At 40.7% G+C, this 26,563-nt stretch overlaps 1 protein-coding gene across 4 annotated transcripts in view; it reads left to right on the plus strand.

Moving 5' to 3' along the window:
* Positions 1 to 26,563, plus strand: part of ERBIN (erbb2 interacting protein) — a 190,442-nt gene that overhangs the window by 124,001 nt on the left and 39,878 nt on the right. For all 4 annotated transcript variants that reach the window (XM_053296275.1, XM_053296274.1, XM_053296276.1 and 1 more), the window contains 12 exons: positions 275 to 419; positions 1,504 to 1,576; positions 1,946 to 2,075; positions 4,940 to 5,055; positions 6,744 to 6,813; positions 8,709 to 8,808; positions 9,868 to 9,989; positions 10,686 to 10,856; positions 14,114 to 14,296; positions 20,610 to 20,724; positions 22,672 to 22,855; positions 24,635 to 26,162. In XM_053296275.1, the coding sequence (XP_053152250.1) occupies positions 275 to 419; positions 1,504 to 1,576; positions 1,946 to 2,075; positions 4,940 to 5,055; positions 6,744 to 6,813; positions 8,709 to 8,808; positions 9,868 to 9,989; positions 10,686 to 10,856; positions 14,114 to 14,296; positions 20,610 to 20,724; positions 22,672 to 22,855; positions 24,635 to 26,162 (2,937 nt within the window). The remainder of the gene's footprint in view (positions 1 to 274; positions 420 to 1,503; positions 1,577 to 1,945; positions 2,076 to 4,939; positions 5,056 to 6,743; positions 6,814 to 8,708; positions 8,809 to 9,867; positions 9,990 to 10,685; positions 10,857 to 14,113; positions 14,297 to 20,609; positions 20,725 to 22,671; positions 22,856 to 24,634; positions 26,163 to 26,563) is intronic.

Below are 26,563 nucleotides of genomic sequence, written 5' to 3' on the forward strand. Positions count from 1 at the left end.
TTTTAGAAAAACATGTCTGTGGCTGAAAAGTTTTCTCAGACTTTTTTCATTGCAGACCTAAATCAAAATACTCACACTCATTTGCTTTTGTTTGGGGGTATGGGGAATGCTAATATTGTAGCTCTAAGATATAATAGCAAATGTAGAATTGTTTAGAACTAAACTTTAATTTTGGCCGATTACTTTGGAATGTATTCATTTATATGAATATTTAATATTTTATCAGTCTTTAATACTGAAGACTAATATGTTATTTATGTTTCTGCACTTCCAGCTTATAGGCAGTTTGAAACATTTGACCTACTTGGATGTTTCCAAAAACAACATTGAAACTCTTGAAGAAGGCGTTTCAGGATGTGAAAGTTTACAAGATCTGCTGTTATCTAGTAATTCCCTGCAGCAACTCCCAGAATCTATTGGTTTGTATTGTCAATATTAACTAGAAATGCTTCACAAAATCATATTGACTTTTGTGATGTCTCATAGACCACAAAATCAAAATGCTTTGTATGTGACAAATTTGCATATTAAACACTTGCACAAAATTGCTTGGCAGTATGTATGTATTCATGTCAGAAGAATGTGTTGAGCTAGTCATTCAGCAGTAACTGAACCAGAATCTAAACAGGTATCTTTTATTGCAACTGGAGTAATGGAAATGTTTTTCAAGATGTTAAGGAAGATATGAGGCTAATTTGCCAGTAGCATATTTTTAAAAAATGAAGATTAAAACACTTCAGCATGTAAGACATGGGCTAATTAGATTAAAAATAGCTCATAAATCTTTTCCGAAGGAATATGATGAAAAACCTGGGTTTGCAATATCTGCAGATGGGAGACAATATTCAGGAGATGAACTTAATTTATAATTAAGCACCAGACATAATGAAATCTTTTGGAATGGGCATCAGCTCCTGTAGACAGCTTTTGAGCTGCATGCATCAGCCCATATAAAAAGATGAGGTATAGCTGTTGTCACCTGTAATTGTTGAAGACTAACCCTTAGGCATTGCTTTTCCTGCTAGGCAATTGAGAATAATGAAATGAAATTATTTCTCAGCAACATCAGTTGATGAGTCTAGAATGATTTTGCTGTTCAGACTTGCCACCCATGTGCACACATCTAGTTCTGCATAAAATTCAAGGGTAGAGGATTTTCTGGGACATTGCCACTGTTCTCCTTTTTAAAGGCCTTGGCAGATTAGAGCAGCCAGTCACCAGTTGGGTTTACTGTTATGAGGGTCCAAAGGCATGATTCCTACACATGGTGTAGGAATGATCCCCTGAGACCTTTAGACATAAGAGAATCATCATTGTGCATTGTCTACCTTTCTCTACCAAATGGTCTGAAGGAAGAGCAGAGGTAGAGTGAGTAAAAGGGGCATCTTATCCATACATTCATTCTTATGCCCCTGTGTCTGCTGAATCATCTACTGCTACAGACTGGGAGCACCTGTTCTCTATTGAATACTGCTTTTTAATGAGGTTTTTGTATTGGAACAGGTTCTTTGAAGAAATTAACAATTCTTAAAATTGATGAAAATCAGCTAATGTATTTGCCAGACTCCATAGGAGGGTATGTATTTCTGTACATTCTTCATAAATTAATGCCTGTGTTCAGAGGGTTGTGGGCGCTTGCCTTATCGCTTAATAATTTTTTGTTAGGCTATGATCCTCTTTAGCTAGCATCCTTCAAATTGACGTAGGTATTGTATGCTTAATTTTATCATTCTGTGGTTCATGTTCCAACATATCTACTTGAGTTGGGCTGTTCTGGATGTGCTGCAGGTACTTCAGCAGCTACAAAGTTATTCAGATCTTGCTGTTTTAGCATTTGGCTTTCAGTTGCTTATGTTACAGATTGATGGATTCCATTTGCACTTTGTGTATTTAGCTTTAAAATGATATTATCAAAGTAAACAAATTAATGTATTAAACCTTTCAGGTTAGCATCAGTTGAAGAACTGGACTGTAGCTTCAATGAGATTGAAGCATTGCCTTCTTCTATAGGTCAGCTCTCTAATATAAGGACTTTTGCTGCGGATCATAACTTTTTAACACAGTTGCCACCAGAGGTATGCTTATATAAGTTTGGTTTTCTGATGTTTTGGTCTACATACAATTTTAGTTCATCTTTAGTTATATGCACTTTAGGTAATTAAAAATCAACTGCTAAAATACTGTGATGCAGGCTTAGTTGGTAGAATTATTTCCTAAATTACCAGTTAATAATCAGTGAAGTGAACAGATTAATATGATGTAGACTTATGGTGCAACACGTGAGACTACTCACCTGCCAGCTTTGACATTAATGTACATTTGGCTCAGAAATGAAAACTTGAAGCAGGAATCTACTCTAAGAAAGTGGACACATGTCATAAAAAGACCTGTTAGTGCATCCCACAGCAGCACTGTTCAGCTTTATAACTCAAATGATAGACATGAATGAATCAAACTTTGTTTCAAAACTAGCCTTGCTCCTTTCACCCATGCTTCAAGTGGACTGCCTGCTGCTTTATGTTTTTAAAAGCATTTCATGGACAGTCATGCATGGGTGTGTTTACTTATTTCCTTATTGATTTAAAACTTTCCTTTTTAAGGAAAGTCAGAGCATGCAGGCCTCAGCAATCCTGGTTAACCTTTTTTAACCACTCTCCTTATCATCATGAGAACATGGCCTTGGATTCATTATTCCCTCTAAAGGGATTTCCAGAAGTTGTTGACTACAACTCCCAGAATTCCCAGCTGCAATGGCTTTTGCTTGGGGATTATAGGAATTGTAGTCAACAACATCTGGGAATCCTTGTTAGAGGGAACGCTGCTTGGATTGAATTCAGTGAGAATGCTTTCATATTAACATATCTGGCATCGTGGGGTTGTGTCTATCTTGCTCCTTAGCTGATGAAAACAGTACTGTTCAGGAGATGTGTTGTGGTCTCATTCACCACATAATTAAATACTATATATAAACTGGATCTTAGCTGGCTGAAAACTAGACTCTTGGTTGGTTTGGCACAGCAATTATGAATTGTATTTAAAATCTGTACTGTGATGTATGTGCTACAATAAAGCAGACCTTTATAGGTGGTCCTTGGCTTCCTCACTTTTGTATCTTTTGGAGGAAGGCAGTTGCCAAGTATATTTTTTACCACCTGGGACAAAGTTGTAGCAGTAATAAGTCTTCCCTTCCATTAAACATAAAATAATATATAGTAAACAATTGAATAAGAACATATAACAGCCCTGCTGAATCAGCCCAAGCTCATCCAGTCCATCATCCTGTTTCACACAGTGGCTCACCAGATGCCCCTGAGGAGCCCACAGGCAATAGGTGAGGGCATGCCCACTCTCCTGCTCCCCTGCAACTAGTGTTGAGAGGCATCATGCCTCTGAGACTGGTGGCCCACAGCCACCAGACTAGTAGCCATTAATAGACTTGTTCTCCAGGAATTTGTCTAAGTCCCTTTTAAAGCCATCCAAACTGGTGGACATCACCTCATCCCATGGCAAAGAATTCCATAGATTAATTATGCACTGTGTGAAAAAGTACTACTTCTTGTGGGTCCTAAATTTCCTGACCTTCAGTTTCATGGGGTGGCTCCTGGGTCTACTGCTGTGAGAGAGGGAGAAAAATTTTATCTCTGTCCACTCTCTCCTTTCCATGCATAATTTGATACACCTCAATCATGTCGCCTCTTTGGAAATACATTTGGCATTAGTGGTTCAGTGAGCCCAGTAGCACTACCCAGGCTTATATTCATATCTTGTGCTCAATGGTGTTAAGATCAATTTTTAAGTGGAATGATGAAATATCTTGTATATTGTACTATCCTGACACTTATCACCTAAAAATGTGTTCCACGGGCTATTTTAACTCTTTTATTTAAAGCCATCTATGGCTCACCTTTAGAGGCAGAATAAAAGGTTTTGACCCATTGTAGGTCAAAACAGAACAAATAGTTTCCATATGTTTCCATATAGATTTATAGACCCAGAACTTGATCTTGTCAATTCTTTAGCTGTCTCTTAGTGTTCCTCGCACTTGTTGAAGTACAGTTGTAATTGCTTTGTTCCCTGTCGTCTTCAGTTTTGACAATGGCTTCTGGTTTAAAATAAACCAATTTACAAGCAGCTGTAGAAACAGTTGTCTGCAGGCATAATGCATTGTGTAGCTAGAACAAAATATTTTTATAGATTCCATCACCTATTGCATCACAATCTCTTGCAGAGGGAATTTTGCATTAAGCAATCTGCAGTCAGTTAAAGAGTAGGAAGTTACTCAGCAGTGACTAGACAAGACTCTCATACAATTTTAACTTTTCTTCTGAAACATTCTGTGATTTAATTGCATAAGCTGTGCCTTCACTAGTGGAAGCCTGTTAATTGTGCATGAAATACTGTATATACACTCTGTAATCGAGCTACACCAAGATGGGTGTGATCACTATTTGCTTTGTATTTGCATGTCATTGAGAGGAGTCATTCTCAGGACAACAGTCCAGATAGTGTCATCTTTCCTCTTGCTTCCTGCTGCATCAGATTCATTGGTTCCCTTTGGCCTAAGAGAGTCAAGCCAGCTCCAGCCTTTGATGGTGGCTGCCCCCTGTCACAAGAGCGGCATATCTTGCCTGTGGCCTTTAAGTAGGCAAAGTGCATGTTATCTCATTGTGAAACAAATACCTTCCCTATGGAGCAGAATATTTCTCTGAAGTATTAGAAATTTGAAGACAATGAGTCAGCCATCTTCTTCCTTCAGTCCATTTTTCACATCCAGTTCTGGTGACCAGAAGTCCCCACTCCAATGAATATCTATAGAAGTTTGTTGATGCAAGTGTGTTCTCATATTAGCAACTGAATTGTAAATAAATGTATTGCTGAAAGTGTTCAGAAGTTAATATTCTGAACTGCTGAGTAATCAGTTTTATTTTATTTTTTTCAGATTGGAAACTGGAAACACGTAACTGTTCTGTTTCTGCATTCTAATAAACTAGAGTTTCTTCCAGAGGAAATGGGTGACATGCAGAAATTAAAAGTCATCAATCTAAGTGATAACAGGTTTGAGACTTGCACTCTTTTGTATGAATTTGGAATATTGTGGATAATGAAACTTCATTTTTGACCTTTGGCCAGTCGGGATCTCTCAGCCTTACCTCCTTATTGTGAGGATAAAGGGTAGTGGGGCAAGAACAAGATGCATCACCCTGAACTCTTAGGAAGAAATAATGTGATAAATAATAGCATCTAAGTAAAATGAAGTGCTGAACTGCTGCTAGAAGAACAAATGTACTTTTGCTGTGTGGCACTTTGCATATGAAGGACACATATGTGCTCCAAAGATTCAGTTGCAATTACTGACTTGAGTGGTAGTAGCAGAAGAATTAAAGCATAAAAGAGCTGCAGTTGTCTGTGTAGGATGGAGCTGAGAGGAAGCTACTGTAATGTTTGAGCCCAGTGGGCATTGGCTAGGAGCAGAGCTGTGTTGCCAAGATGAGAGGAAGTATTTATGGCTTGGACAGAGTTCCCCTCCCCGCTCAGCTCAGAATGTCTGTGATCCTAGGGCATGTTCACTCCTCTAAAGAATATGGTGTGTCATGCTTTCTTTGAGACATCTGCAGCTATTTTGCTCTGCTGGCATTATATGGTGCACATTTTTTCTTGATTATGGAATGCTGTGGGCTGGATAGTGTGGGCTAATTCTTGGGTGGCTGTTCCTGGGATGCTCTTCCTTGCGGCAGGAGGTTATAGTAAGTGGTTTCTTGGTGTTTTCCAATTGGAGATCTGAAGGCTTGTGGGGGAAATTGGTGCCCCTCCTCTCTGGAGCCAGAGATGGAGGGGGGGAAATTGGGGCGGGGATTTCTCATTAAATACTTTTATTTCTCAGAATGATGCATTTAAATACGAAACAAAATCAGTATTGTATACATTTCCGTTTCCCCCTAGAATGTCCTATTTTTTCTAGGGGGAAAAATGGCTTTTAATAGCTTCAAAATTTCCAGATATTTTACATCTCTGTTTCCAATTCTTATCTTAAATTGAGCCGTTTGGGAAACAGGGGTGTGAGGAATAGTGTGTATGGGCATCTGTTAGATGACTGCATACAGCAAAAAGTAGTGCATCGAATTAAAATAAACCAACAACCAAAAACTTAGTAATAGGTGTAGGCCAGGATCCAAACAGTCTTGCAGCTATTTTTGTGTGCCTAAGGGGATTTTGGACCTGATTGCCTGTTGCAGGCATGGCAGACTGCTCTTGGAGCTGATGAGAATTTCAAAAGCAGCTTGAGATTCATGGAGATCTCATCCACCAAGGTTTGAGATTGAATTCAGATTGTGGTTTATTCTGAAGCAGCCAGGATCTCTCATGATGCCCAAATGGACTGATCCTGGCTTATTCAATTTTGGATGGATTAAGGAGGGAACTGTCTGGCCATGAGGAAATCCTGGCTTATTTTTAACCACAGTTGGACGTAAAACTCTTCTAATGCTCATGTAGGCATGCATTTTTTAACTCAGGAACATCGTGTGAAACCAAGGTTTAATCTTGGCTCTGCATGACAGCTGGACTGGCTCTGTGTAAAATAATCAAAGCCAAAGAGCAGCAATGGTTTGAATGGCTCAGGATGTGTGGAAGTTACCAGTTTTGTAGATTAATTTTATCAATAGTCAATGGTCCTATATTGGTCCTAGTGCTCACATGCTTGTTATATTAATGATTATTATGATTATTATTATTTTTATTCACAGATTGAAATATTTGCCCTATAGCTTTACAAAGCTGCAACAGCTGACTGCTATGTGGCTTTCGGACAATCAGGTGAACATAATTTAGTTTTAAATTAACTGGATATTTTGTAATTTCAAACAAAGCTAATTTTAAAAAGTAGCAGTTAGATTGAAAACACTTTGAGCTCAGATATAATCTTGGTCTCTTAACTTGACATTTCTCACAATGTAATTGCCTTGAGCTTCCTGCTGTGTTTCTGATGAGCCAAAAGATCTGTTTGTTATGGTGCACAAAAACTGCTGTTATGTGGTTAAGAAGTATAATTTTAAATAGGTTGCAATTCGAGTTTCCACAAAATCCTTGTAGAGCAGTTGAGATTCTTGCTCAACTATGCTCAGGCTTCTTCAGTGCAGCTAGACATGGCATATGCCTTGGCATGCCCTATGCAGATTGTGGGAGATGGTAATGATGGATGTTACTTCTTCTTGCCAGGTGTAAGTCTTCATATAGTTGCTCCCTTTCCCTTAGCACCAACAGCAGAGAGAGTGACAATGGGTATGTGTTGCAAGAAAACTAAATAAATTACAGATTAAATAGAAGGAAATTGTTTTCTTGCTTTTACAGTTGGGAACTGGAAAAAGTTCTCAAGTCATGGGACAGGATCCAAAGGAATGGGATGAGTCTATAGGATACAAAACCATACACACAAGAATGACGGTGTAATGGCAGTTGTAATGCTGATGAGGCAACCTTTTTCTTAATCTTAACCATGACTTGTCTCTTTAGTGGTTGGAAGTGCTACAGCAAACATGCCAAATGACATTCAAACTGTGCATGCAATTCTTCCCAGTTTTGTCACAGTACCACTGTGTGCATATTTGTACCCTATAAATGTTTCCCTCCTTGAATATTTATCCAGCCTTTTTAAAAGGAATATTAAGGCCTGTCAGAGATGGTTAGGCATGATGATCTGTTGCAAGAAATTAGACTAGAATAGCATTCCACAATTGTTCATTAACAAGCCACAATTGTGTTTGCTTGCTTCTGCCAGTGCGTATGATCAAACAGCCAAGTCCTGTGCTTCCCTTTCCTGCTCTGGAGCAGGAGGGCAAAGTGCAAGGATTATGTGTTTTCACTGCACTCAGCATGGCATCTTTAGCAAGCCTAGCCATAGAAGTCTGCATCCTACTTTCTTCTTCAGCTCTGGAGCAGGAGAGGGACTTTCGTGCAGGGATTGGGCCATGTTCAGCCAAGGTGGGCCTCTGCAAAATGTGTCCAGTGACACCCCCCCCCTTCCCTTTTCTTGTTCTGGAGAAGGAGATGAAAGCATGGAGATTGACTGGTTGCTGCTTGGAAGAGGTACCCTGGGCTGCAAACCCAGGTAGGAGTTTAAGAAAGCCCCTTGACTCCCTTTTCTGTTTCAAAGTAGGAAAGGGGGATGCAGAACTTGCTGCTTTGGCCCTACATAGCCAAAGTGCTCCTCGCACTATGGCAACACAAAGTTCAAACCACCCCCAACCTTGGAGTTGAGAAAGGGGATAGGGATGATCCTTGCCTGCTCCTTTAGCTCCAATGTTGGGAGGAAGGTGGGGCTTACGTACCACACTTGTCAAAGAGCAGTAGCCCATTTTTCACAGCAAGAATGGTTGCCATTCTTGCTGGGGAAAATGGGCTATTGCCCTGTAACAAGGACGGCACATAAGCTACTGTTGTGGTAGCCTGGGCTAGAAGGCTAGTGAAGAAAGTCTTTAAGTCATTGTATAGAAGAAGAAAAAACTTTGCCAAAATATTCATTATGTTTTATTTCTCAGGACTGAACTGATGGAACTGCCCAACAAAATGTCTGAAATATTTCTGGTTTTACTGTTTCAGCACCGGCAAAAATCCAAATCTTAAGCTTTTATATTTTATCACTAACAGGAGTTTTACTGTGTTCATCTATTTGTTCTGTATGTGCATTCTTAAATGTATTCTTTTATTCTCAGTCTAAACCACTAATTCCCCTTCAAAAAGAAGTTGATGCAGAAACACAGAAAACAGTGCTTACCAATTACATGTTCCCCCAGCAACCAAGATCTGAAGATGGTAGGTATTTTGTGTGTGTCAAAATTAGTCTGATAATAAAAGCAAATATATATTGTGGTTCTCATCAGCATTAATCTCTCACAAAGTGCTTACCCAAGTACAGCAATTTTTACAGTGTTTTTGAAACATATTTGGGTCTTGACAAGTTTCCAGAGGAAGTTTTAAAGTTGTGGGGCATGTGATATTGTAACTTGGGTATGCAGATGATATAGTAAGCAAAGAGACTGCAGGAACTGGATTAGGTGGAAACTATAGGTACAGTTCCATGAAAATATAGTATGCATTCCATGAAAATACAGTATTCCTTATATCTCACCCAGTGTCCCTATAAAACTCTGAACAGGAAGGGGAAATGAGATGCAACCCAGCAATACGTTACAGAGAAGGTTCTGGCAAGATGAGAAACTACCAATTGTTTTTGTCCTCTGGGGACCCTGCCAAACTTTGGGGTGAATGAAATCACTTGAATAGTTCCATGGAAACCTGGAAGTTCCTGTGCCAAAATCATAGTCTCTTGTACTGATGGGTATAGATAAATCTGAAATCTTCAACAGGTACACTTTCCCTGATCAAATATTAAAGATAATTGACTGAGGCAAACCTCCTAGTCCAAGTGCAATTCCTAGCCCAAAAGTTAGGCTGTTGGGAATTCAGAAATCTGTCAAGTGATCACATACTCAAAAACCAACAAACAAACAGGGAAAGTTAAAAGCACACTGGCTAGAGAAATTGGTATCAAGATACAACTTTTTGAGGGGGAAAATTGTTGATTTTGAGGTCTTATCACTGTGAGGCTTCTCATTGTGATTTCAGCAACGGCCCCAGCCAGGATGGCCGCCTGTCCAGTTTGCAAATAGTCTCCTACTTGCCAATTTATAAATTACACATCAAAACTGAGCTTCAGTTTTCCAGCACTTCAACCTCTGTTTAAATTGGCAGCCTTGATGTTCCCATAAATAATACATATAGTCTGTATTCAAAAGAAAAGAGATTAATAAGAAATTGTATCCAAAATGTGAAGCTTATTTGTGCAAGAATCAACTTTCCTTTTCTTTTTAGTTATGTTCATATCTGATAATGAGAGTTTCAATCCTTCACTGTGGGAGGAGCAGAGGAAACAGCGTGCTCAGGTGGCTTTTGAATGTGATGAAGATAAAGATGAAAGAGAGGCACCACCCAGGGTATGTAATTGTTTTGTTCTGTCATAATTTGCTATGTTTCACCCTTTATACTTGAAACACTACCTGCTTTGGATAGGAACTTTTTCCTGAGCTAGGTAATGTGACCCAAACATCTCTTTGATGTTTGAATACCTCCCCCAAGCTCTTCTGTGCAAACTTCAGAGTCTTGTGAAACTTTTGAGAATCATAGGTTTCATTTTTAGAAAACATAGATATACTACATATAGATATAGTATAATTCAGAGCTCTTAGTGCATGCTGTTACTTGAGGGCATGAAGGTGGTATGATGCAGCAGTCTTGCTGAAGCTAAGGAGGCACAAACCTGGTCATTGCATGGATGGGAAATCATATGAAGATCATTTTTGCATCTCCTTGAATTCCATCATGAGAGAAATGTGTGATATAAATGTAATAAATAGAGTGGTCTGCAGGTACCTGATATTTAATGTCCTGACCCAACCAGTACCTTGATGAGATACAACCTAGGAGCCCCACATATAATATTCTAAATTTCCTGGAGATAGGAATGGATAGAAATCTAACAAGTACAGTAGAGGTGTGTATTCCATTCACTTCAGTGGGGTGGGGGGCAGCTCCCCAAGTGCAGTGGAATGTTGCTTTGCTCACATGGCTGATGTCAGTCACAGTGATTGTCACAATTTGCCGCATTAAACATTTATAATATCTTTACTTAGGAGGGTAATTTGAAGAGGTATCCAACACCTTATCCAGATGAGCTAAAGAATATGGTGAAAACAGTTCAAACAATAGTACATAGATTGAAAGATGAAGAAAACCAAGAAGATGCTAATAAAGAGATGAAACAAGAAAACCAGCAAGTTTCAGTAAAGGATGTTGGTGTAAAGGTTCGTTCTCTGAAAGCTTTGAACATATCTCTGCATATATTATGATCATTTTGTGAAATTTGAACAGCTGTGTTTTAATGCATACTTATGTATGTATGGTTATGTATGGTTAAACGATCATTATACCTTCTGCATTCCACAAGGCAATATCCTATTGGAAATATTACATTGAAAGTCACAGAAATTGGTGTGAAATTTTTAAACAGTATTTAGAAAATAGCCTTAGTCATTTCATTTGTCTGATTTTTAGCAAGCATGTGTTTCTGCCTTCTAGCATGTTGGTTTAAAAAAAAAAAAATCCTTGAAGAGAGAAATCAAAACTGCTCAGTTTTGACCGGGTTTTCCCTCTTGGTTTATTGTTATAAGGCAAAAGTGACAAGGTAAAAGTCAAATATCTCTATGGTTATCTGGGATCATATCCAGTATGGCTAATGTGTCTGCGCAGTAGCCCTGCAGAAGGGTTTCATAGCTTGTCTAGGTGCTCTGAACCTCCACCCTTCACGCACATGCTCTGTGTCTTGGATGGCAGAGCACCTGAAGCTCAGTTGCTTTTTGACTGCCACAGCATGTTCCTTGTTAAGGTTCGCTCCTCATCTTCACTTTGGTTCCTATGAGAATTCAAAGAAATTGGTTGGATTTTAAGGCTTGGACTCAGTTATTCTCGGAAACTTGTAAAACCTTTAAAAAGTGTTCATCTTTTGAGGGGGACTCTCCTGTCATTAATGTCTGTTGTTTTGGGAAGGTCATATCATCAGGACATGTAAGATATGCATCTCTTTTTCTAAACGGACAAGAAAAAGTAGAGAATTGTGTCTTAGGGCTGCTTTATACAAAAATGTGTTGCACCCTCTGACATGGATGTTGTGTTCCCCATTGCCATCGATGTCCATGGCTTGTATCTCACCCAACCATTGACACTTGGAGTCATAGTTGATATTAAGACTTTCACCTGACAGAGCCTCCCATACCAGTACGTCGGCTCTGAGTGCTCTAAGGAAGTTTTTAAGATGCCCTGTGATGTCTCCAAGGAAGAACATCACAAGCATCATAAGAAGCTGAAACATTATGATGAAGACTCCATCACACTCAGCTTCTAAATATAAGACCTCCTCTTCGACATCGATTCTGAAGTTGACTACTCCAGCAGAGACCTCAAGTCATTCAACACTGACATCATCCCACGGTCAGTTGTCAACAATCACAGGGGACAACATCAAACTCTTCTTCCCCTTGAACCCAGTTCAACCTCCGACATTGTACACTTTATCCATGGAAGGTTCTTTTGAAGATTTGAGATTGATCTCATCCACTCTTCCCAGGACCACAGCTGTGAAATCTAATTCCACCATGATACTCTAATCTGTGATTGTTTGACTGGTCCCGCCCCCTTCTGATTTTCAAGGCCAATCTTTCCCCCAAACAAATATACTTATTTAATTTATTAAAAGCTAAAATATTACACAGTTTACATTTTCTGGTACAAAACCCAACGTGTGTAAAGTATGGATTTTAGGCATATTTATTTAATTCCCTGTTCAAGAACTTTGACAGACAAGCTGGATAACTTTAACTCATAGACTAGCGTGTCCCTTCCAGAACCCTTATTCCAAGCTACAACCCTGAAGTTCTCCGCCTATAAGGTTTGGAAAAGCTATATTCTGAGCTTCATTTTTTATTCAGTTTTCATAGTGAAACCAGATGCCTTGCATGCAAGGCCCTTTATTTCGGGTTCTTGGAATGACCAAAAGTGTTAAATTTTGAGTAAAAGGCTCTCTGTAAAGGGGAGAAGAGAAATTTGTTGTATTTACAATAATACTTCTCAACTACAAACTTTCTCCCTGTGCTATTTTGATAAGATAGCAATACTATGCATATTTACCTGGGAGTAAGCTTACTCAAGAGAGCCAGCATAGCGTAATGTTGGACTAGGACTGGGAAGACCCGAGTTTGAATCCCCATTCAACCATGAAACTCACTGGGTGACTCTGGACCAGTCATGTATCTCTCAGCCTAACCTAACTCACAGGGTTGTTGTGAGGATAAAAATAACGATGTACTCTCTAAGCTCCTTGCAGGAAGAGCAGGATATAAATTTAATACATAAAAATCAATAGGACTGACATCTGAGTAAGCAATTATTGGCTTAGGCTGTAAAACACATGAGGTTTGGCTTTAGAAAAATTCTCTTTTTCCAGCTATAACACAACCTTTGTGTTTTTAACATGCCAAAAACTGTTACTATTATAAATGCTTGCTCTATTTTTTCTAAAGTCTCCTCTTGAGCTGGAAACTCTGTCAGAAAAATAGGGAGAAATGTCCAGCTCTGCACTGCTGGATGCTTTCTGTCCTTCCCTCCATCTATCTTTCTCTCTTTTTCAGACCACAGGGCATGATTTTTGGTTTTAGCCGGGAATAGGAGTCAGCGTGGTGTAGTGGCTAGAGTGCTGGACTAGGACCGGGGAGACCCGAGTTCAAATCCCCATTCAGTCATGATACTAGCTGGGTGACTCTGGGCCAGTCACTTCTCTCTCAGCCTAACCTCCTTCACAGGGTTGTTGTGAGGAGAAACCTAAGTATGTAGCACACTGCTCTGGGCTCCTTGAAGGAAGAAAGAAAAAATATAAAAATAAACCAACAAACAAACAATATCTGTTAACTGATTTGTGAAGGTAAAATAATGGGCCTCATCCTCAAAAACTCCTTCAGAGTGGTTTGCCAGTTTTTTGTTTTTTTGTTTACAGCTTTAGCATTTGCAATAAAGAGCCACAATAAACTTTAAAGCCTGCCTGCTGAGCCTCATCATTATTGGCTCATTGAATGTAGTGATCATTCTACTTGTCAAATTTGGGAGGAGGAATCGCCGGAATGAGTGTGGCAAGTGATTTTGTGGAATCCTTTTTATGCCTTGGCTGTACCATAGTGAAAATGAGCATATTTGTAATCAGATACTCACTTTTTGATGACTGTTGCAGAGTGCTAGGCTGCCACGGGGTAAATGTGAAAAAGTTTGCCAAAAAGATGGAAGAAAGCAAAGGTGAAGGGAAACCTCTCTGTTGGCAATAAAATGTAGCAAAAAATGCTGCTAATTGTGCTGGTGATACTTTAGCAGGTGGTCATATCTGACTGTTACCAATATCGATTCTTACTAATGTGGACAATCATGCTGCTACCCCTTCTACTGTCTGCCTGTTATAATGAATGAATTTGCTTTTCCCCCTTTGGGATGCTGTTTCTTAATGCCTTTAAATCTTCCATAGACTTCAGAAATTACTCTGGCAAAGAGCAACCAGGAAAACAAAGAGCAGAACATGATGGGAAACTGTGTGCAGAAGCCTAACGAACCAGAGCCTGAGAACAGCACTGGAAACTTGCAGATGAGTTCTCAAGTTAAAGCCTCAGAGAACACACCACCAATTGCTAACCACGAAGACGCTCTTGAGGTATATTTGTTTGTTTCTTTGTTTATATTTTTATGCCAGAGTCTTGGTTACTTTACCCAGTGGTATAAAAACTGTATAAATCACATACAATTTAAAAACAATTTCTTTAAAAAAATATTAAACTCATAAGTACAGTTGACATCCGATTGCAGTTTGCAACATGAAACACCAATTTGGTGTTTGGTTTTAAAAAATAAAGTGAGAGATCTCGATAGTGATTCCACAGTCATAAACAATGGGTTCTGCACCTGCTTTGACCCCATTGTTTATGAATGTCATGGGATCACTACCAGATCATCTGTTACAGGTAAGCAACCTGTTTTCCCTGACATGCCAAGATCTGGGGCATGATCTGTTGAATTCATTAGAATGGGTCTGCGCTGAAGCCTGTCGGGGTGGAGTACCACAGCTCCTCTCGGTGTTTGCACCCCGCCTCATGTGATCATGTGGCTTTTTAAGGCAGGATGAAGTGCCAGCATTTCAGTTCCCTTGCGACTACCGTAGCGATTGGTTCCTCGGTCACTACGGCTCCTTGTTTTGGTTCCTTACTTTTTCTCAGTGAGTCCTAAAAAGGTGGTGGTGGGGGATTGATTTATCAGCTACTACTCCTGCAAGGTGACAGTTCAGCATATGTGCCTGAAAATGAGAAAATTACAGTTATGGTTCATATCCATCTTCTGTCTGAATGTGGACAGCCCCAAAAGCAGTTAATTATCCTGCAGCAAATCCTCCAATCATTGGGTTGGTGGACTCATGCACAGAGTCTACTGCGTGGAGTCCCGTTTCAACCACAGTCTTTTTCAGTATGGGTGATGACGGACGCTTCACTGATGGGCTGGGGGCGGGGTCATTACTATGTCAGAGTGCCCCATGGACAGTGGAGTTGCCAACAAAGACATTTCCACATACATTTCCTGGAACTCTTGGCAGTATTTCAGGCCATGAAGGCCTTTCTACCAATGCTCAGAGGGAGAAATGTGCAGTTGCAATTGGGCAACACAATAGTGATTGCCTACCTAAACAGACAAGGGAGGACAGTGTCCAGATCTCTGTGCATTTTGAACATACAAATATAGCACTAGTGCATCAGAAACAGACATTCACATAAAGGGGACAGAGAACGTCCTGGCGGACGATCTGAGTCGTTCGTTTACCAGGGAAGAATGGCATGAGTGGCAACTTTACAACAAGTACTTGCTTCCAATATTCAGAGCTTGAGGGTTCCCCAGAATAGACTTCTTCATGACAGTTCGTAACGTCAAGTGCAAAAATTTCTGCTCAGGTGCAGGCCGCGACCCACAGTCATTGGGGAATGTGTTCCAGATGGACTGGTCTCAGCATCTGTTGAACATGTATCCTCCTCTACTGCTTGTAGGGAGAGTGGTAGCGAGCAACTAACGCCTAACTGCCAGTATAGGTACTGCACGACTCGTGGAGAGGCAGTTAAAAGGCATCGCGAGGAGCTAATCAATATTACCCGAAGTTGTCCTGCGCAGGCACAGAACCCAGTTTTATGTCTGTCGAGGCCTCACTATCCAGATCCATGGTTTCCTCATCTACTCAAACTGTCCAACCACATATACAGGAGGCTTCCTCAGCACCAAGATCTTCTGTCACATGAAAACCGTCAAGTACTAGACCCGGATGTGCCCACTCTACAGCTAACAGCATGGAAGATAGGCTTCTTGATAAAATCCTACTTAACCAGAGGAAGCCTTCCACTAGGAGAAACTGTACTAGTAAATGGAAAAGGTCCACTTGCTATGCAGCCTCAAACGTCTTTTGCCCTCTGAGAGCTACTGTCTGTCAGGTCCTGCTGTTCCTAACCACGCTGAAGACCCCTCTGCTTTCTAATGTCTCCACAAAAGTTCACTTAACAGTGATCTCAGCTAGATACCTGGGATGGGATGTACACGCCAGCTGCAAGAGTTTTCTGAAGGGTCTCATCAATCTGTATTCGCTGGTTAGACAGCCACTGGATCAGTGGAGTTATATCCATGGCCCTTTTGGCTCTGACAGACCCACCTTGAGCCCCTAGCTACAACTAGTCTGAAGCTGGTTTCTCCAAAGACTGCCTTCTTGGTGGCAATTACAACTGCCCGTAGGATGAGTGAACTTACAGCCCTGAGGATGGATGTGCCTTATGCACGCTTCTACCCAGATAAAGTGTTGCTACATCCTGACATTACCTTCCTACCTAAGGCTGTGACAGATTTGCACATAAACCAAGACATTGTTCTACCTATTTTCTTCAACTCTCCAAGCACAGCTCTTGAAAAGGCCCTGCGTTCCCTGGATGTCCAAAGTGCTCTTCTATTCTACCTATCAAGAACAAAGTTGATCAGAAAGACAAAACAATTGTTTATATCCTACAAAGGAAGATCTCTGGATCAGGCCTTGTTGAGGCAGAGGCTATCCCACTGGTTAGTAGAGCTAATCCAATTAACATATAAGTTACAAAAGGTTCACCCGCCTAAGTCCATCAAGGCACATTCAACCAGAGCTTATGGTGCCTCAGCGGTTCATTTATCCGGCATATCATTTTGGGACGTTTGTAGGGCTGCAACCTGGTCCTCAGAACAGCCCTTCGTAAAACACTATTGACTTGCGTTTTGCAGTAGAGGCAAATTTTGGGAGAGGTTTTCTTAAAAGGGTGTTACAGTGACATTACTGCTCCCTCCTCCTTTAGGAGCTAACTAAACACCCATTCTAATGGATTCAACAGATCACACCCCAGATAATCAGGTTGCTTATCTGTAACTGATGATCTGGTAGTGATCCATTGACTTCCATTACACCCTCCCAAACCTTCCCTCTGCAGTAGTGCTCAGGTCTTCTGCGTAGAACTCACCTATTGCTCCAAAGATGTTGGACTGCTCCGGCAGTCTCCAGGGAACTGAAGTGATGGGGCTTCCTCCCACATTAAATAGCCATGTGGTTATGTGGGGTGAGGCACAAGCATCGAGAGGAGCTGTGGTACTCCACACCGACAGTCTTCAGGCACAGAACCCATTCTAATGGATGTCAATGGATCACTACCAGATCATCAGTTACAGGTGAGCAACCTTTTTTAAAAAAACAGCAGTCAAAACTCCAACTGAGAACTAGCTAAACTCAGTTTAGTTTAATTATGGTTAGTTATTCAGAGTTGCGTATTGCTTGTGTTTTGCCTTTGTAAAGCTTCAATGAGAGTGTGGTAGTTTTCCTATATGGTTTATAATTCAGGTATTCATTACTTGAAGACCAGAAATGAATAACCTGGCAATTTCCAGTAAACAACTGGAAGGGAAGAGAGCTGGTCTTGTGGTAGCAAGCATGAATTGTCCGCTTAGCTAAGCAGGGTATGTCCTGGTTGCATATGAACAGGAGACTTCATTTGAGCACTATAAGATATTCCCCTTAACAGATAGAGCCGCTCTGGGAAGAGCAGAAGGTTTCAAGTTTCCTCCCTGGCATCTCCAAGATAGGGCTGAGAGAGACTCCTGCCTGCAACCTTGGAGAAGCCACTGCCAGTCTGTGTAGACAATACTGAGCTAGATGGACCAATGGCGTGACTCAGTATATGGCAGCTTCCTATGTTCCTAACTGTTCTATACGAAGGGCAATATTTGGACTAGTTAGTCATGACTAAGCATCATTGAACTCATTGAACAAATTAGTCATTACTAACTCATCCCATTAATTTCAGTTGGACTTAATCTTGACTAACGTAGTCTGGGTGCTTCCCAATATGTTAACTAGGCATGTGCACAAAACCGGTTCGGTTCGAATTCGAACCAGGTTCGAACCAGGAGGGGGTGGTTCGCTTTTGGTTTTGTTTGAACCTCCCCCTGGTTCGGTTCGAGTTCGAACGTGTTCAGACATCCAAAAATTGGTAGGATGGTAGCTGGCACCCAGAGGTACCTGCCACCCAAACCCCAAAGCAATCGGACACTCGTACGATTTTTTATGAATTTTTGAAAATTATTTCTATTTTTCCCTCATAAGATATAATGGGACTCCAACCAGCCCATTATTCCTTATTGTGGAGCACCCATGTGTGCCAACAACCATGCAAACCCCGAAGCAATCAAACACCCCTATGATTTTTTATGAATATTTGAAATATTTTTAATTATTTTTCTCATAGGGTATAATAGGATCCAAACCAGCCCATATCCCCTATTGTGGAGCACCAAGGGGCACAAAAGTGGGTTAGGTGGTAGACAACCAGGGGTGCCTACTATCCACAATGTTCCAAGGCAATCGGACACTCCTCTGATTATTGGTGAATTTTAAAATTATTTTGGAATTCCTCATAGAGAATAATGAGGATTGCAACAAATGTATAGCTTCACGTCGGGGAGAAAGGGGTGTCCTAGAGTGGAGTGTGGTGGGTGGTAGTTCCCAAGGTGGGCAAGGAAGCTATCAGAATTATTTGAAAGGAATTGGGCAAAAGGCTGGTTTTAAAGTGATTTTTGAAGTTTACGCGACTTTAAGGTTTTTCTCCATAAAGAAGCATGGAGGTGTCAGCAAATGTATAGCTTCACGTCAGGGGGAAAGGGCTGTCCAAGAGCAGAATGTGGTGGGTGGTAGTGCCCAAGGGGGGCCAGGAAGCTATCAGAATTATTTGAAAGGAATTGGGCAAAGGGCTGATTTTTAAGTGATTTTTGAAGTTTATGTGTCTTTAAGGTTAGCAGATGAGAGTGGATTCATGGTTTGTCATTGAAAATCTTATATGCTACCAAAGAATCTACACTCAGAACACTTCAGAAACAACAAAACCCAGTACCCCATGGGTTAGCAACCCATGGAGGTGGTTGGCACCCTTGCTCTGGGCCACCCCAGCACTCCCCAAATGCAGTTATGGGGCTTCTGAAACCTCCATTCTTCCCTATGGAGAAAACCCTTAAAGCCACTTGTGGGGTGCTGGGGTGGCCCAGAGTGAGTGGTGGTCTAGTGTAAAGAAGGTGCCAACCACCCCCATGGGTTGCTAACCAATGGGGTACTGGGTTTTGTTGTTTCTGAAGTGTTCTGAGTGTAGATTCTTTGGTAGCATATAAGATTTTCAATGACAAACCATGAATCCACTCTCATTGCTAACCTTGAAGACACATAAACTTCAAAAAGCACTTAAAAATCAGCCCTTTGCCCAATTCCTTTCAAATAATTCTGATAGCTTCCTGGCCCCCCTTGGGCACTACTACCCACTACACTCTGCTCTAGGCCACCCCTTTGCCCCCGATGTGAAGCTATACATTTGCTGACACCTCCATGCTTCTTTATGGAGAAAAACCTTAAAGACGCGTAAACTTCAAAAATCACTTAAAAATCAGCCTTTTGCCCAGTCCTTTCAAATAATTCTGATAGCTTCCTTGCCCACCTTGGGAACTACCACCCACCACACTCCACTCTACGACACCCCTTTCCCCCCGACGTGAAGTTATACATTTGCTGCAATCCTAATTATTCCCTATGAGGAATTCAAAAATACTTTAACAATTCATCAATAATCAGAGGAGTGTCCAATTGCCTTGGGGTTTTGTGGGTGGTAGGCACCCCTGTCTGTCTACCACCCACCCCACTTTTGTGCCCCTAGGTGCTCCACAATAGGGGATATGGACTGGTTCTGGTCCCATTATACTCTATGAGAAAAATAATAGAAAATATTTCAAATATTCATAAAAAATCATAGTACTGTCCGATTGCTTCAGGGCTTGGGTGGTTTTTGGCACCCATGGGTGCTCCACAATAAGGTATGGTTTGAGTCCCATTATACCCTATGAGAAAAAAATAAAAATAATGTTCAAAAATTCATAAAAAATCGTACGAGTGTCCGATTGCTTTGGGGTTTGGGTGGCAGGTACCCCTGGGTGCCAGCTACCATCCTACCAATTTTTGGATGTCCGAACCAGTTTGAACTGGTTTGAACCGGTTCGAATCAAACCACCCCCTGGTTTGGTTCAAATTCGAACCTGCAGCTCGAACCTGATGGTTGGTTCGGTTCGAATTCGAACCTTCGAACCACCTTGGTTCGAATTCGAACCAGTTCGCACATCCCTAATGTTAACCTCCCACCCCCCCATTAGTACACACACACACACACACACACACACACACACACACACACCTGGCCACTTAGTGAGATTAGAAACTTCTGAGTCTGGTCTGCAGCAAATCATACTTCTACATTTCATCTGAATTTGCAGGCTCTCATTTGCAATTGCTTGCAAACCAGGATGTTTGCTTACATCAGCTTAAAGGACTCTTTAGACAATGAAACTATTCATTTGGCAAATATACACCATAATTTTTTATTCCTTTCTTTTGACAGGAGTCAGAAGAGCTGTCCTCTGATGAAGAGATGAAAATAGCAGAAATGCGACCACCCCTGATAGAAACATCTATTAACCAACCCAAAGTAGTAGCACTTGGCAGTAGCAAAAAAGGTTGGTTTAAACTAATCTGTCGTTAGCAACTCTTAGGAAAAGAACTCATTCTTCTCTGAGTGACTGATTCATTATGTTAAAAACTGCATAATGTAATTTAGATTTAGTTAAAATTTGGTTGAAAGTATCTGGGCACACACTATAGAAATTATTCAGCAGTAGTGCTTGGTGGACTAGACTATGTGCTCTTAGGGCATATTGGGCATATTTTCACTGGCCTTGTTGCTTGGGTCATAGTAGTTGGTTACGTAAAGTAGTTGTAATTGTTGCAAATATATGTTTATGGATTGTTATTTATTATCTGATTAAATGTGGTGGCTGTAACAGGTATAAAAAAATGTGGTGGCTGTAACAGGTATAAAAATATGTATCTTTGAAACATCTTTGTGTACCTTTAATGCACTCATGAAGACTTTGCTGCAGGACTTTAAACAATAGTTTGTCAAATATTTCCATGCAATGTTTTTTTACTATATGATGAGATATATTCATTTATGAAGTCCAAGGGTATATGCCAGTGATCTTCACTATTTTTCAGGTGAGGGCCACTTTGGCAAAAAACCTTGAATGGGAGAGCCATGTCTCACTGTGCTGGCCTCTGCATACTACTGCACTTTTCTCAGTGCTGGGAGGGCCTTTTAAGAGAGATGGAGCCCTCTCTTAAGAACTCTGTGGGGAAACTGTGGAGAAGGGCTACACTTCCCAGCACTTTGTGCATGTCTTCCAAGATGATTGAGTCGCTCAAGAGGGCTCCATTTCCCTTAAAGGAACCCCCTTGACCAGGCCTGCTCAACTTAGGCCCCCCAGCTGTTTTTGAACTACAACTCCCATAATCCCCAGCCACAGTGGCCAATAGCCTGGGATTATGGGAATTGTAGGCCAATATCTGCAGGAGGGCCAAAGTTTATTAGCCCTGCCCTTGACACTGGGCAAAGTGCAGCACTGCACTGTGAGAAAGATCATCTCCACATGTTGCCAGGGGTCTGTGCAGAGTACTCAACTTCAGCCGAAACTTTGCACAAGCCCAATAAACTATTGGTCAGGGGGCCACACTTAGGGTTGATGTGGGCTGCCACTGGCCCCTGGGCCTTACAATGAAGAACATTGGTGTATGGGCTTATGCTGACCTGAATATAGTTTCTGAAAATACTTTTGGCAAAAATATTGATCATGGGTGGTCTTCACAGGGGTTTGGGAAGCAGGATGAAACAAGATCGTTTTAGGTAGTGAACATTAAAACTACCTTGAAATTTTTGAGGAGGGAAGAAGAACATGGGGCTTACCAGTAAATGCAAGACTGCTTGACAAAGTCCTATATTTGCAGGCAGCAGCGTTTTAATTGCTGCTGGTTTTTTGCAATGGCCATTCCTGCCATATTTCTCCCTGAAAATGTACCAGGAACATCTGTTACTCCACATTTTTAAGAAGAAGAAAAACAGAAGCACTTGAAATGCTGCTGCTGCCCACAATTGAGCAAGTTTGTCTTACAGAAATTCCTCTTTTGGTAGGGCCCTCACATGTTTAAAAATCTTAGAATAGTTTCTTAGGCTCCACCACGAAGGTACCATGAAACTCCCATCCCATCTTCGCCGCCTATGAAAGCTTTAGCGAAAATGGAGGAAGGAGAATTTGGACCAGCACTAGTATGGGTGAATGCAACATAGAATGGCTAGCTATTGGCGGGTGGAGGGGCTAAGACTTCGTCTTGATGCATGTCTTATTTTTCTTAATGAATAATATTAGCGCAGTTGGCAAAATGTTGCTTTTAACCAGTTCTCAAAAGGAAACTTTTTTCACACTCTGATTTTGAGTTTCACAATGTACATTTCTGCATATTTTATAGACTCTGAGAAGATTTTGCTTCCTCAAACTAGAATAAAAATTGCATATGAGTGTTTGCATGAGCTTAATCATGTGCACATACTAAACTAACTGAACTCTTTTCAGATGACAGTAAAGATATAGATTCATTATCGGATGAGCCCACACACAACAGCAATCAGAACAACAGCAATTGTTCCTCTCCTTCTCGAATGTCTGATTCAGTTTCTCTAAACACTGACAGTAGCCATGAAGCATCGCTGTGCTCTCCGGACAAAGAAATTAACATGGCTGTCACTTCCAAAATCAGGTTTGGGAAATAGTGTAGACTAATGTTTTTGGAATACAGGAGACCCTCGTTATCTGTAGTTTCGTAGGTCGCGGTTTCATGTATCCACGGATGGGTCTTAAAGACCCAGTTTCTTTATCCGTGGCGTGAAATATAGGTGGTTTTCGCCTAACTGCGGTTCCTGAGCGGTCGGAAATGACTTTCCAATGTTATTTCTGTGCCATTTTGAAGCGCAGAGCCATTTAGTGGCTCTATAATAAAAAATACTTTAAACGAAAAATAAGAGGACGGCGGGGGCGTGGCGTGGCATTCCTATAGGCCTGGAGAACAAGGTACTATGCTTTTCTCCCCTTATTTTTGCTCCCTCCCTGGTTTGTTAGTGTTTTTTTAAGCTCAGTGAACCTAACCCCCCAATTCCCATAGACTTGAGGTCTCGTTATTTGTGGTTTCATTATCCGTGGAAATTGGTGGGAAAGGAACCCCTGTGAATAACGAGGGCCACCTGCAACTATAAACATCTTTCTCTTTCTATTCAGATGCTTATTATTAAATAACTTCTTAAATTTCAAAATTTTATATATATAATATATAATTTTATATAAATCAGATACTGAACTTGTAATTCCCTGTCTAAAACGCTGAAGAGTTTCTGTATCATATTTCCAGGGCCAGTTGCTAGCTCTAGTTATTTGGTCATGCTGTCCCTCTGGTATGGTTCTGGAGAGACACCTGCACACAGGAAAAGTAGAGTATATCCAAATCATGGTGGATCAAGCGGAGAGGGGACTGAATGACGATCTCTTCTTTTCTTTTCTTTTCTTTTCTGCCCTTTTTAGGGAAAGGGAGGGGAAAGAGAAGGAAATGGTAGAGGCTGGAGGCAATTGTTTCCATATTCTTAACCGACTTTCTATTACAGGGCAAGAAAAGGAGGGAGACATTTTGCTCTTTTCTCTACTTGCCCCAGACAGCAGCAAAAGCTGAACAGCTAACATGAGCAAGTTGGGCCCACTTGAGCCAAATTCATTGTAGCTATGATGTGTCTAGTTAGAAAGCCATTGAAAAGAGGCAATGCATAGCAGTGTATTTGAACACACTTGAACATTTTTCTTTTCACACTGCCACCTTGTTTTCCTTTTTTATCATGACCTCCAAGAACTTTAAGTGCAAAGTTAGATGATACAGAGTACTTTAGATCATAAGCAATAACTTTTATTTCACCTTGCTGCCAAAAGTGGTTGTTAAAAATTGCTTCTATATTTTAATGATTTTGATAGTATCCAGTGCAGAATATATATTTAGTTCAGACTCTGGCAAAGAGATAAAAATTGTATATTTTGTGCCTTATCAGATCTATTGATTTAATTTGTGTAGAAAGTAATTGATAATCTGAGGAGGTCCGTCTCCACTTACCACCGGTATGTCTGGTGGCAACTCAGAACTGGGCCTTCTCTGTAGGTGCTCCTGGGCTGTGGAATGCACTCCCAGCAGAAATCCGTAACTTGGATTCATTGCTGGCCTTCAGGAGAGCTCTTAAAACCTATTTGTATGGTCTGGCCTTTCAGGGTTTTTTTAAAATTGTTTAGTGATTTTAAACTGTTTATTTGGTTGGTTGGTTGGTTGGTTGGTTTTTTAAATGATCAAGTTGTGGGTTTTGTTTTGTCCTTGTGCACTGCCCAGAGCCCTTTGGATAAATAAATACACAATAATAAATAAGCCAGTTTTTAATAGTGATGGTGATTATTTACTGTGTGTGTCATCTGTTCAGTTAGATTTTTTTTTTTAAATCCTTTTTGCTTTCAGGCCAGAAGATGAAAATTCTAATAGTCTTATACAAAATGGAGGTGAAATAGATACAACAGCAGAAGAAAGACTGGATGCCCAAGACAAAGTTACAAATTTCACTGAATTCAGATTAAGCATTGAAGACAGACTAGCTTTGATAGAGAGAGGTGTTGAACTAAACAATGCTAGTGATGAATCTCACAAAATACACCAAATGAACATGAATATCTGCAAGTTGCCTGGTGAGGAAGCAGTACAACCAAATGTGGAGCGAATGAAGATGCAGGAAATAGGATCCACTAAGGGCTTTTTAAACAATAATATGAAAGAAGAAATTGAGCACTTGGAAAATGGAAATAAATATTCTAACCTGTGCCCCATGAATGTCAATGGGCATCCTGAGGAAGTGCTTCACTCTACAGGAAAACCAGAACTAAAGAGAAGTGCTACAGTTGACACAGATTCTTCTTCAGAAATGTGTCTTTCAAAGAGCACTGAAGACTTGTCTCCACAGCGGAGTGGACCAGTTGTGAAATCTCATAGCATAACTAACATGGAAACAGGTGCTCTGAAAATCTATGACATCATAAATGACAATGGATCCCAGCAGCCAAATCCAATGATGAAATCGGCAATTGCAGCTCCGGATGGAAAAAATATAGTCCGGAGCAAGTCAGCTGCTCTCCTCTATGACCAACCATTACAAGTATTTCCTGGTTCTTCTTCGTCATCTGATTTAATGTGTACAAAAACATTGTTCAAGTTTGATTCAAACCATAATCCAGAAGGTACTAATGTAATAAGAGGACAAGGGACAAGTACTTCACAACCATTCAGTACCCCCCAGTATAATGTCCAATATAGCAGCAGTATGTCAGCCAAAGAATCCTTGTGGCCCCAAAAACAGAACTCTCTAGTAGAACAAAGCTTGCCGCCTCAACGCTTGCCACGGGCAGATACAACAGAAAGTTGCAGTTCTGCGAAACATTCTGCCAATCTGAATTTCTCTAACCATAACAATGTTAGAGCTAGTGCTGCATATAATATGCATCAAAGAATGGGTGGGAGACACATGGAGATGTGGGCCATTCCATCAAACGACAGACTTGTTTCTGGAGCAACGAGAAATACTCTTCAGCGGCAAAGCAGTGTATCTTCCACTGCTTCCATGAATGTTGGGGATACTGGGCCTCTACGGCGTCCTCAGGTTCCTGAAGGGGATTATTTAACATATAGGGATTTGCATTCAATGGGAAGAGTCCCACCAATAATGTCAGGGGCGCAAAGACCTCTTTCCGCAAGAACCTACAGCGTTGATGGTCCAAATGTACCCCGACCCCAGAGTGCTCGCCCTTCAGCAAATGAAATACCAGAGAGAACTATGTCAGTTAGTGACTTCAATTATTCAAGGACTAGTCCCTCTAAAAGAACAAACCTGAGAGTAAATTCAGAACACTCTCTGCTAGATCCTCTAGGAAAAAGTAAAGTCCCTCATGACTGGAGGGAACAGGTGCTGCGACACATTGAGGCCAAAAAGTTAGAAAAGGTAAACACCTTCATTACTATTCCTTCAACTGTTCATCATTCTCTTCATTCAGCCAGTTAATACCCAACGTTTTGAGTGATGCATGTTCCAGAAGGTGTGGTGGTATGCTTTGAAAGTTTTAATAATCTGTTGACAAATATAAACCTATGGTCAAAATGTGAAAAGAATGAAAGTAAGTTGATACTGATGCATCCGACTATAAGACATGATTATAAGACATCCCGCCTGTATGCTTTGTTTAGCACAGTGAGCTCCTAAAGGATCTGGTATGGTTGTTTCTGATAGAGTTTAATTATTTTGTAATCTGAGTCAAAAAGTGAATTGCTTCTGCATTCCTGAAGATCAGGTATTAAGACCTGGTTTATACATTGCCTGAGTGTTGAGGTTGTCACTTTGCTGTG

Source organism: Hemicordylus capensis, chromosome 2 (assembly GCF_027244095.1).
Source record: "Hemicordylus capensis ecotype Gifberg chromosome 2, rHemCap1.1.pri, whole genome shotgun sequence".
Classification (NCBI taxonomy): Eukaryota; Metazoa; Chordata; class Lepidosauria; order Squamata; family Cordylidae; genus Hemicordylus; species Hemicordylus capensis.